Here is a 12562-nt window from a genome sequence, read left to right as displayed (position 1 = left end):
TTTCATTACAACTCTACTTAATATAATATATCTATATTTAGCATTTAAGTGCCCATCAAAAAGAAATAGTTTTAGTACAGTTCTACTTGATACAACATTACAATTGCATTGTTTCGGGGCAGATATCATTCTCTATTTCTTGTTCTTGGTCTATTATGGCCTGCCTCTCCACAGACTCGATATGTAGGTGTGTTGCTGGATTCTCTCCAATCCATTTCATTTCGTAGTCTCAAGGAGTGTGGTCTACTCTTCTGTCGTAATCATTCTTGCACTGGTATAATGATATGCTCATCGTTTCTTTGTGACTAATATTCTTGATGTGGTATGGGATAAAATTAATGAGCGTAACTCTGATGATAATCATTTAGGGTATAGTATTGATCAATATATCATCAAAAATCAATTGCAATATGAGCATAGACAGCCATGCCATATGAACAAGGCAAATAGTAGCATTGCCATTTTTGACACATACACGTACGCTTCGAAAGTGTCACTATTTGCACCGTATATCATAAAAATGTTAACTATGTAGTTGTTAGATATAACCAAATGAAAATTATATAAATACGTGCAATACTGGTCACCTGTGTATCATTGCCTTTGTTCATATAAGTCCTATGCAATGCCATTTGCACTTGGAACATGCTGCTCTGTCAAATCTTGTAACACCATGTGACATAGCTTTGGATTGGTTGGTGAATATACGACTCGTAACAAAAGGAGTAAATCTTTCATCCCTTCCCAATGCATCAACTGCCTAAGCACGGCAACCATCAAAATATGATACAAGATGAAAAAATGTCAATTGTACCAAAGTAGTTATTGATAGAAAGTGAGCATTTTTAAGCACTCCATTGAAACACTCCGACAAATATGAAGTCATTGTTCCATATTGTCGGCCACCATCATGTGCTAAAGTCCATTTATCTAAAGAAATTTCATTTAGCCACTGAACTGCTTCTGATTTAAGTCTTTTGATCTTTCTCATATATTTCTCAAACTTTCTTATTTGTATTTGTATGCTAGCTTTCTTCACCATATCTCTTATTTTAAATCTCAGAATCACGTGTTAAAATTGCTTGCTACATAATGCAAGAAATATACATGAAATGCATGTGGTGATTGCCAACCAAAAAACTGATTTTCTACTACAAATAATATACCAGTATGCCGATCTAAAATCAGACAAATATTTTGACGTATAGTAACAAAAATTCTCATGCAAGCTAAGAACCAATCCCAAGTATCTATAGATTCTTCATCTACTATAGCAAATGCAAGTGAAAAATTTTGATTATTCTCATCCACAGCAGTTGCAATCATCATCGTCTCTTGATACTTTTCATATAAGAATATAGCGTCGATACCAATCACTGGTTGACAATATTTGAACCCTTTAATGGAAGGTGCAAATGCCCAAAAATACGATCGAATGTAGTACATGATGGATAACCTGTAGGAGTGCTAATGAATTTAATTCAAGAGTCGAGATTGAATTTCTCTACAGCATACAACTACTTCTGCAACAATTCATATGACTTATCCGAATCACTAAATACCATGGCCATTGCTCATATGCAGACCAACATTTCATATGATTTCAAAATAATCATATCGCTTAATTGTTCGAAGCATCTATTGACATTATGACTCCCTATTTTTATATTAACAACCCATAATTTTGGCTCGACTCAACAAACTTGAATTCATGATGCCTATCAATTGAATATTATTTTACTGTAGTTTGTAGTTCTGTCTTATCTGCAAAATGGAGTCCCTTACATAACTCTTCACCTCTTTTCCATGTATTATACTATGCTTGCAATGCAGAACACATTGATGCATTAGCAGCTGCCAATCAACCTGATTGAATATTTTGAAAGGAGCTTCAAACATCGAAAATTTTGGGACTCCTATGTCATTTGAATTTTCTACATCACATGAGCTTCCAATGTCATGTGAGCTTCTCGCGTCACGTGACGTGCCAGCTTGCTGAGCATCATCTTCCATAATATCTTTGCTGGGCACATTATTTTTTTGAAAAAGCCGATTATCTGCATGAACCATATCAATGACAATTGTATATAGTGATGCTTGTCTGATGATATTCTGTGCCACATCACCGTCCATTATAGCAAATTGATCCTCTATATGTCTCAAACCCATGTTCACTGGGAAATTATCTACAATGTACAGACTTGAGGCTTCAATCTGTACTCTGACTTGCATTGTCATTCCTAAATCCCAGTCACCTACTTCAAAATTATCTCAGTCACGAATATCTATAATGTCTTCAATGGATTTCACATTTAGATACAACTCTACACTAGATAAATATAGATGAAAACTTACTGTTGAAAAGATAATCTCCATATTATTATCATCGATAATGGAAACATCTTCATACTTTATTATTGATGGTTGCACAACTTATGGATATCTATATATTATTATTATTTTATTTTTTCTTCTATTTATATGAAAGATTTTGTAAAACTTATCCTCTAACTCTTCAAATTTTATTCTATATTTAATTCTAATAGCTTATTGTGGTCGCCCATTGTACTCAATATCATACGGCCCATTAACTATCGAATCATTAATATAGCATAAGGCTGCGACAATTTCTGCCATATTTCACTACATATACAATAAAAAGAGTAAATTTAGCTATGCTATCAAAAAAATGTATATAAATTATAAATAAACTTGCATATACCCGCTTTAAAGGGTTTACATGCATATAGATATGCGTACATATAGACATACATACATTCACACTTGCATACATACATACGTATGTGCGTATATATATACATATACTTACATGAATAGAATTGCATATATACATATATACATGCAAATATACATGTTTGCATACATGCATATACATATCCATTCTTAATCTGCTAAAATTAAAAATTACTTACTTCAATATGCTAAAATAAAAACCTACCTTTTAATGAAATGTAGTATATTTGATGATAATTTAAATAACTTACTAATATATTTTAATTATGAGCATTGCATGGATTCTTTACTTATCTATTCATGTAGGAAATAAAAAAATTATACATGCATGCTTCTGAATTACCGTAACAGCAAAGAATAACTAACATACAACTTCAAAAAATTATTTTCATATATTAAGCATTAAAGCATAAATAAAAAAAATTAATTAAGTAATCTATGGTGAATACATCGGAAGAGAGGAGATGGGGCTTGACAAAGATTGGAGAGAGCATCGGAATATAGGAGGGGTGCCGGTTGAAGGTGGGGGGCCCATCATTAGAGGGGAACAAGGGTCGCTTAGAGGGGGGAGGGGCCACAGCAAGAGGAAAGAAGGCCGATCTGGGGAGAGGAGGGGGCCATGGGAAGAGGGAAGAAGGTCAGTCTGGGGGGGAGGGGATCATGGCAAGAGGGAGGGGAACGGGGCCGGTCACGAGAGGGGGAGGAGGCCAATCACGGGAGGGGAAGGAGACCAGTCGCGGGAGGGGGAGGAGGCCAGTCGGGGAGGGGCGGAGGCTGGTCACGAGATGGGGAGGAGGTCAATCGAGGGGGCAGAGGCCAGTCGCAAGAAGGGAGGATCGAATGAGGGCCGTCGGTTGGGGAGGAGGCCGATCGTGAGGGGAGGACCATGCAAAGAAGCCGATCGGGGCAGTGGGAGACCGGTTAGAACTTCGACCCATCTTGAGCCGCATGTGGAGAGTAGAAATCATATGTTCAAGATGAGATTTCTTGAAGTCGCATCTTGAACATTCGATTTCTAGTTGGCCACCCACATCATCTTGAAATTGCGGGTTCAAAATGCGATTTCGCGATGTGACATCCGCCTAAGCGTCTTTGTCATATTTTGAGAAATAAGTTTGGATGGAAGGTAGATTTGAAAATAAATATTAAAAAATAATATTTTTAAAAAGATCCAACGAAAGTGATCATATTTTTCATTCATAAAATATTCTTTCTTATGCATATACACTAGCAAACTATAGTTCCTACTCTTTTCGTCTTCCACGAACCCAAGACTATGCAGGTCTCCAAAAAAAAACAAAGGACGGAGCAAGCTAACCGACCCGATTCTAACAGGAAATCCAATCCAATCCTGCACGATTTCCTAAACATCCACAAATTGCATGCTTGGCTAGGACCAGACCTCACAGATAACATGCTTGCTCTCCGAGACAATAACATGCATTGCAATGCGTAGTCCTGTTCTTCCACCCACTGATAATAGACTGACCACACGCTGATTCCTTCACCTAAGATCAATCATCAGAGCAACACACTGGAAAACTTGTCAACCTCACACATATCCTTTTAATCCAATGTCTTCTACAAATATTAGGCCATCTGAGAATATTCCTTCCTCATTTGTGCTGACAGATCATTGATCATGAACAGAAATGCTCACACAAGTCAATATATATATATATATATATATATATATATATATATATATATATATATATATATATGCATCATTGACCCTTTCCTATCAACTTAAAGCTTTTGAGGTCAATTGATGCTTGAGAAATTCTTTGTGCACCGCAGACGGTGCAGAATGCGTGCACTGCCCGTGGTGATTGGCTCATGCCAAGGCCAAGATGCGGCGAGTAAGAAAATTTTTTTTTTTTTCTTTTGATCTTGCATGTGAGCCAATCACCTTAGGCAGTGCGTGTGATTCTGCACAAAAGATTTCTCATTGCTTTAGTGAAATGCAGCACCATGCTCCCCTCGAAGCCCATCATCAAGAGACCACGATGAGGCCTTACCCTGCCATTCTTAATCAGGTGACTAACTAAACTGACAGTTAGTGAATATTTGGCTGATAATGCAGAAACCTTTAAGAAACTTAAGTTCACTACACTGCGTGTTGAAATATAATCCATGCAAAAAATATACTTAAATAATCACCAAGAAATGTATATAACATTGAGGTTACCAGCTAATAAAAGAAACCTAACAAGGCTATTAAATACAAACTGATGAATGTAAGTACTGACAAATCATAATAGAAAAGTATTAAAAATTTATGCATCCAAAGGGATCCATTCCAATTCAAGTTCCATCTCTCCAGACTCCACATTTTGTAGCTTTAGAAACACCTCTTGTTTTACATTCCCATCAATGATGTTTACAGTGCTATCTTTGATTAGTGCATTATCACTCGTTTTAAACCACTTCCCAATCTGCATGTCACCAAGAAGCTTGGCATCCCCAAATGCCATGGCAGCTGTTACCATCGGTTGGAGATCGACCTCAGCTTCACCCATTATATCATCAGCGGAGAACACATCATGATCAAACACTAGCTGCTTAGAAGAGAGAACGGGATGTCATATTCCAGCACAATCCTTATTAGATTAAAGGCTAGGAAGCTGCGAAAGAAATGCCAGATTCTGTAGGCATTTTTTCAGAAAAATGTGAGTTGGGTGACTAGTGGGTATACTTCGAACTTTTCCAGAAAAAAACATGAGTATGGGTCGTGCAACTAGTGGGTATATTTCGAAGCATCGACCCCATTTATATAAACTAACCAGTTTCAAAGCCCCATAGCGTCGAGGAATTGATAGCGTAAGCTCCTCATTCCATATTGGGTTTAAATTGCTTTTTTTTACTGTTGTCTGCACCCTCTGCAAGAATCCATCATCTAATTAGCATTCAGATTCCCCTTTTTTAGTAAAGAATGTATAACAGGAAATAAAGGTAAAGAACATAAATAGTTGATATATTCTTCTAAATAAGTAAGACTTTCATGCACCAGAGAAATAACTCACCTGCTGCCCAAGGGTTAAGACAACATACGGGTCACTCGTTAGCATATCTCGAACAGCTAAATTTGTGCCTCTTATCACCTTTACCCTTAAAAATCCAACGAATTCCCCAATGTCTGCCTGTGATCATTCGACAACCTCATGACTAAATTATTATAAGGTATATTAATTAATAAGCCCCAGACACAAGTGTGACAAGTGATAAGTTAGTAATATGAAACAGTGAATACATGTAACCTTAAATGCATATAACAGGGTCTCGAATGGTTCCTAAAACTATAAAATACAAGTACATGATAGATGACTCATGACTTACTGCCGTCCTTGAGTTGTTTGAATTGAAACTGCTATCAAAATCCTTTCCAGAATCACAAGATTTGAAAGACATTTTTGAGGAGACAATGCGCAAACTTGGTTTCAAAAATTCTTGCAACTCATACTTAGACCTACAGAAGAAAAAAAAGGGTGCTTTAGAATAAGCAATCATCACTGAAATATGAAAAAATTGACCTCATGGTATACTCCACCTAATGAACTTGGTCCGGTCCTCATTACTTGAGTGTGGTTTTGGTTTTGGATATTCTTTAGGAAGGAAAGCCTCATAAATTGAATTGGCATAAGAATTTCCACCAACCTCGACCATAGAGTCAATGTCACCCTCAGACCACTCATCTAATGTCACTGACAAAACCTGCATGTGCAACAGAGGCAAAAAAGACCATGAGCTAAAAATTGATAAAGAATCAATACAAATTTTTCTTTTCTTTTCTTTTTTTTTTTTTGGTAGACAATCAAATACAGTTACTGATGAGAATTTTGACCATTTTGCAGCAATAAAGATGCCCCAAGGTTGCCTTACTCTAGGCACACACACACACACACACACAGAGAGAGAGAGAGAGTATCTCCTTATAAGGGAGCAAATGAGTGGGGTTGGATATGGGACTGTGACAACCCAAATTAATTGTTTTCAGTCCAGGATCTGGGTCCTCGAAAAAAATTCACACTCATGTACTCAACAGGTTCAGCCCTGGATCAACTTCAAATTTGTGTTAATCCAAGCTCATATGTTGCATCCTACCATTGAAATTTTTTTATGATGAAATATATTCAGATGATATCTAATTTTGCAAACACATCAACTCAGTTGAAAGCAAGGTTGTGGGTCCGGACCCAAACCCGGGGCCAGATTTCGGGCCCAAGTTAGGCCAAAATAAGAATGACTTTAGATTTGACAAGAAGACCTGTTTGCACCTCTTGCATCATGGAAGTCCACATTTCTAAATAGCTAAATTCTTTGATTTGCATCTCACCAGTACAAAAAGGATGTGACCTGAGGCTTATAGATCCATTTTAAGTCAAGCTTATCTCATAAAAAAGTTGACCGCTGCTCAGTTACTTTTTTGGCATCTTAGACGTGCTGCAAACAGATGCACCAATCCAATGCATGCATGGAAATGTTGAGTGCTAGAATCAGAAATGAAAATAAAAATAGAATGCTTATGAATGATAGCAAGCAACTGAAGGAAAACATGATATCAATCACCACTTATATGACCTTTGATATATCTGAACCAAGCCTCCTGTGAACATCACTACATTTTAAGCATATAAAGACTCCAATGTTAGCTGACCTGTAAAGACGAGCAAAGAATTGTTCAAAAAACAGATTTTAAATGCCAACTCACACTCTAGCTCATCAAACACCATTTTTTTTAATTGCATATAAACTACAGCTACCAAAATTAAGCCTCGCTAGTGTTTAATCCAATGAACTAGGGCAAGATAAGAACTTCTGATAAGAAAAAGGAGGCAGCAACCCATCATATAATTAGTGATAATTAACTGAAAAAACACTATCATACAACTATTGCCCAAGAACATATAAGATTGATTTGTTATAAACTTCAAGATGAGTAGATATTTAAATGCAGAAGTGTACATGCAAATTGGGACCTTGGGAAATGCTTACTTTTGTACATTTTGTTGTTTTGAGCATATGCAAATATTTAGTAATATTATCTCTATTGCTTTCTACACCATTTAACAACTGAAACTCAGCAGATAATGAGATATTTCTAATCGAAAGACATAAGAAATAAACATGGTTATCTGTAATATGGATCATGATTCATGGATTTTTCAAAATTAATGGAAGAACAACAAAATTGAATTCTCATGAACAAACTTAGTGCCTTGCTTCTATTTAAACCAACATTTCTTATTCCTCATTACTGGGTGACAATTCTATTGTGAAAATACTAATCAGTGACCCCTCTTTATTTTCATTTTGGCACAAGAGAGTGATTTTTCCTGGCTACCGAATCGATCCCCATGACTTTCTTCATCAGTTAAGTTTATGTTGCATTTTTTTTTTTTTTTGGGTACAAAAGTTTATATTGCTTTCCAACATACAATGAGGTGCCCCATTTAAGCACACTCTCATTGACCAGATTGTAGAAATTTGCACAATGGCATGCATGACTATGATTACATAACATTCTAACTATACCAGAATTTTAGAGTCATCTTTTCTTCCAGAACCTCAAAATAGAGTTTCCTTGCACTTCTTCCATTGAGCCTTGAGAGCACTCACTTTGCTTGACAACAGAAGTTAAAGGAGCTGGGAGGGGGCAGTATGCAGAATTTAACTAGAAGGGACTGATGGGAGTTAAGAAAGGCGGAATATGATCCCAAATTAAGCTCCATTAAGGAATTCAAGAAATTATACTATGATGGAAAATGTAAGCTTTGCTGTGCATGAAATGTTATGTAATGTTGGCACTGATGTCAAACACATAGGACAAAACTTTTTCATATGGTTAAGATGACCCTTATAAATAAAGTTCAAAAACTGTCAAAACAAGCAAACTAGAAGGAATCACTGGCATAGGTCAACAATGGAATTATATGTACTAACAATTGATATAGAGGGGAAAAATTTGGGAAAAAAATTGATCTCTCTTTCAGACATGCATGCAACTAACCAATGCTTTCTCTCCTTATTGTGGGCCATGAGTACTTTTCTAAAGTGTAAATCATTTTTAGGAGAGGAAGAAATAATTAAAGAGTGATAAGAGAAAAAAGAAGAAATGATGCCACCACTAACAAATGAGAACAAGAAAAATCAACCTGCTAATGAAGCATTTCAAAGCTTTCTCAACTCAATAATATTAGCTGGGGAGAAGGGACTAATAAGAAAGTTAAACTAACATGGATGAGAGTTAAAAAAAGAGGATTTACATAAGCTTCAAGCAACAACAGATGTATCCTTTAATAGGAATTACAGATTAAGGAACCATAAATCTGCCTCCAAATATTTGGGACTGGGCTTGAAAAGTACAGAATGTACTAGTCAGGGAAAATGGGCCCTTCTCAAATACAGATTAAGGACCGAAGCCTTTGCCATCAAAATGGTGTCAGACATGTTGCATGAACCTAAAGTATAAACTTGATGGCAGGATGATTAATATTTCTGCAAATAAGTATGATTCATAAATTTTTTTTGTGACGCGCAGTCAATCTGACTCAGCCCTCTGAAAATCAGAGCAAATTTCCAAGACAAGGGACCTCTAGGCAAGAGGGGCCTGCTGTGGCACCTAGAAGGCCAATTAGAAGGCACATTAGCAGGTAAGAGACCTACCTTACCAGTTGCAGTTTCAGCTTGTGCCTTCTTGTTGTGGTGAGGGGTGGGGGGGTTGGCAGGGTTAAAAGAAGAGTGAGAACAGCAAGGTTCAGTGGAGGATCGTGTGCTCATCTTAAGGCCCAAATTATCAGTTAAAAAAGCAAAATCAAAGATAATCTTAAAATAGTGTCTTAATTATATGAAAAAAGCTGATCATATAAATTCAAATGGATAAAATCATAGTAGTCAAGATATAGAAAGTTATAATATTTTTTTAAAAAAAAAAAAATTACAGAAGTAAGAAGTACTTCCCATGAATATATGTTATTGGGAATTTAGTGATTTTTAACTTTCTTAAACTTCTGAAATTCTCAGGCAGTAAATAATGAATAAACATTTACCAAAATACATTTTTAAAAACAAGTATGCACAAGATAAAATATTTCTGTGAGGCATATCTTCTATAAGAAAGGATTGGAATTAAATGCTGGACGAATCTAAATAACCAAGTAAATTTGTCATTGCCACCCATACATAACTTTGCAATCACAAAGATAATGTTATTGCAAGATACTAGGACTTACGCCCATTTGGGATCTGGAGCACCACAATCTGCACAAATGCGATTATCACTTCTAAGCATAAGCTCCTTTAGTTTCCTTGGTGTGCCTGTAACAAAGATGAGGGCAAATTAGTTGAAAACAAGCTTTTAACCAGATGTGTATTCACTTCTTGTGAAGATCTGCATACTTGTTCCCATTAAATCATTTCTAATAAGCATACATGTTATTTTAATATGAAGTATGAAGGTATTCTGCATGGTATCACATCTATGTGCAGCATAATTCTACAAAGATAAGAAGATATGGTGAACAATACCACAAAAGTTTTACCCAAAGTTACATAAGATATTCTAAGTATATATTTGAAAGAAAATCATATCATAAATGGCCAAAGGCCTCCTACCACAAGATATGAAGGGCACCATATTTCTCTTCATCAAGAACTCCTAGAAAAGGTCATGTATAAACTTCCATAAAATTCTTTCCACCACTCTGTTAATCCTCTTAGATACAAATATGAGCCCTCTTCTTAAGAGGTACTAATATGCTGACAATATAATAGATGACCAAAACAGCATCTGAAGCTCTCTTTAACTCGGTAATGTAAAGAGACTCTCAAACACCTTGATCTAAAAGATAATGTCCTTATCGAAAAGGCTTGGGATCAAACTAGATAAGCCAGTTACACACACATATGACATGAGAAAGACTGAGAACTTCATATTATTGATAAATAACTCAGTGCTCTAATGAGTGCCAGTGAAAATGGATGCTGATAGCAATGACAATAGAAAGCAATCATGCATGCATGCAAGCACTTATATATAATAAACATCAAGTATTAAACTCCTAATAATATATCGAGGCTATATAACTATACCTGAGACAGGCTTATCATTCTTGGAATAGCGATTACTCATCTCTTCACTTGGCAAACCTTGATCAACCAGAGTAACAATCTACATCAACCAAACACCAGCCACAGTCAAAGCCTCACCAACCAATATAGTCAATTAAAGGTGAAAATTAAGCTTTTCATGACATGAATTTTTGCTAGTCTTCCAATACTCGAGTAGTTCTATTGAAGAGAGACCAAGAATTGAAAAAAAAAAAAGAGAGGATAAACTCAATCTACAAACCACATTTCGAACAATAAAATTATGAGTTCCCTATTTCTTTTTCTTTTTCTTTTTTTAAGCACCACCAAATCAGTTATTAGAAATTTAGGAATGCTAACAATATGAATACTATATAATATAAGTTAACAGAAAGCATAGATCACGTACCAAAAAAAGAAAAAAACAGATAGATCAGATTCAAGGTTTGAAATATTCATGCTTATGAAAACAGTTATGAATAACTGCAATTGTGCATCGAAATAAGGCTCACGAAATAACAAAACGAACTTCCTCAAATTCAAACCAGAATAAAAAACGCATGCCAGAATTAATACCGATCTGTTCCTATCCAAATAAAACAATGACAATCACGGTTTCATAATGACTTTCCTCTCCAAGCCCGAAAGGAAAAAGTCAAAACATGGCCAAATAGAAGCTTTCTCCACCCATAGACATAAAGGAGCGACATTTATGAAACCCGATCGAACACACACCAGTTTAAACTTCAAGAAAACGATCAGACCTCTCAAATATAATCTTTCATAGAAACGGAGAGAGGAGAGCTTATTCCCCGAAAAAAGGGGAAAATTTTTGCATCACATCAATAAAAAAAGTAACGAGTGTCGAATCGAAATCGATGGCTTGAATTGGGATCGATCTTACGGGAGAATGTGAACGGCGATACGATCGAAATCCTCCGGCTTCCCACAGACGTGAGGGGTTTGGACTCTCGGCTTTCGTTGAAGGCTATCCTACCTGTTCTTCGAATTTAAAAATTCAGAAACTTCTCCCCAGGAGGCCTTCAAATAACGAGCAATTCTATCACACCGAGTCCTTTGTATCAACTGTAACCCGGCCGTCCGGTCCATGATGATCACCCCAACCACCCAACCGGTGCGATCCGGTTCACCTGGCCCGACTTTGAGTCAAAAAGTGTTGACTTTGTTCAATTTCTGTGCGAACTATTTCAAACACGGACCAAGTTAAACCGTGTGGTGAAGGAGTTAGGTTTGAATTTTGAACCAAATGCCACGTGAGAACCCGATCCAAGTTGACGCGGCTTCTTTTAAACCAAGATTCAACCCGGCCAACTTACGTTTTAGTTCGTTACCTCCTTTTCCCCGTTTTTAGTAGCCTCTTGTTTGGTTCTCTTGGAAGCGACTGATTCCATTACATTGCATGGGTGCAGAAGTTAGTGCCAGTTTGTGGGGACTGAAGCTGCTTTTTTTGGAATTTTATGGTTAGCATGTACGAGAGAGCAAAATTAGTTACAAAATAAAAGTCCTGTTGGGGGATACCGACCGTTCCTGCTCACGACGGCTCATAGTCGTACATATCCATCTGACCAACCGACCGATCGACCGATGGACCGACCGACCGGACCCCATCACCGCCCGATTAACGGCCCTTTACCGATTGAGGATATGTCGGTCGGACAGACCTTTCTCACTCTCCCGACCGACAGAACCGGAGAGTCCG

The 12562-nt window shown here is 36.7% G+C and overlaps 1 protein-coding gene across 2 annotated transcripts; it reads right to left on the bottom strand.

The window, feature by feature from the left end:
- Nucleotides 1-4891: 4891 nt before the first annotated feature.
- On the bottom strand, nucleotides 4892-11878 carry LOC105039013 (ADP-ribosylation factor GTPase-activating protein AGD12). Of its 2 annotated transcripts, none has more exons than XM_010914978.4 (9): nucleotides 11747-11878; nucleotides 10846-10924; nucleotides 9987-10071; nucleotides 7336-7411; nucleotides 6305-6468; nucleotides 6094-6223; nucleotides 5781-5897; nucleotides 5541-5636; nucleotides 4892-5315 (listed from the first exon to the last, which is right to left on the bottom strand). In XM_010914978.4, exons 2-9 carry the CDS (start codon nucleotides 10883-10885, stop codon nucleotides 5034-5036), a joined length of 990 nt encoding a protein of 329 aa, XP_010913280.1. In that variant the 5' UTR covers nucleotides 10886-10924; nucleotides 11747-11878; the 3' UTR covers nucleotides 4892-5033. The 2 variants fall into 2 exon arrangements, with proteins under 2 accessions (XP_010913280.1, XP_029118514.1); XM_029262681.2 differs by lacking the exon at nucleotides 11747-11878 and adding an exon at nucleotides 11607-11736.
- Nucleotides 11879-12562: the final 684 nt, after the last annotated feature.

The sequence above is a fragment of the Elaeis guineensis genome, chromosome 1, assembly GCF_000442705.2.
Source record: "Elaeis guineensis isolate ETL-2024a chromosome 1, EG11, whole genome shotgun sequence".
NCBI classification, from domain to species: Eukaryota; Viridiplantae; Streptophyta; class Magnoliopsida; order Arecales; family Arecaceae; genus Elaeis; species Elaeis guineensis.
This window is presented reverse-complemented; position numbering and strand designations above follow the sequence as displayed.

Bases quoted from the DNA above. Each gene is read 5' to 3' on its own strand.
- LOC105039013 (XM_010914978.4), bottom strand. From the start codon at position 10,885: ATGAGTAATCGCTATTCCAAGAATGATAAGCCTGTCTCAG. The intron at 10,072-10,845 runs GTATAGTTATAT...TCTTTGTTACAG, and splicing joins GAATGATAAGCCTGTCTCAG to GCACACCAAGGAAACTAAAG. The intron at 6,469-7,335 runs GTCATATAAGTG...TTGCACATGCAG, and splicing joins TTGGTTCAGATATATCAAAG to GTTTTGTCAGTGACATTAGA.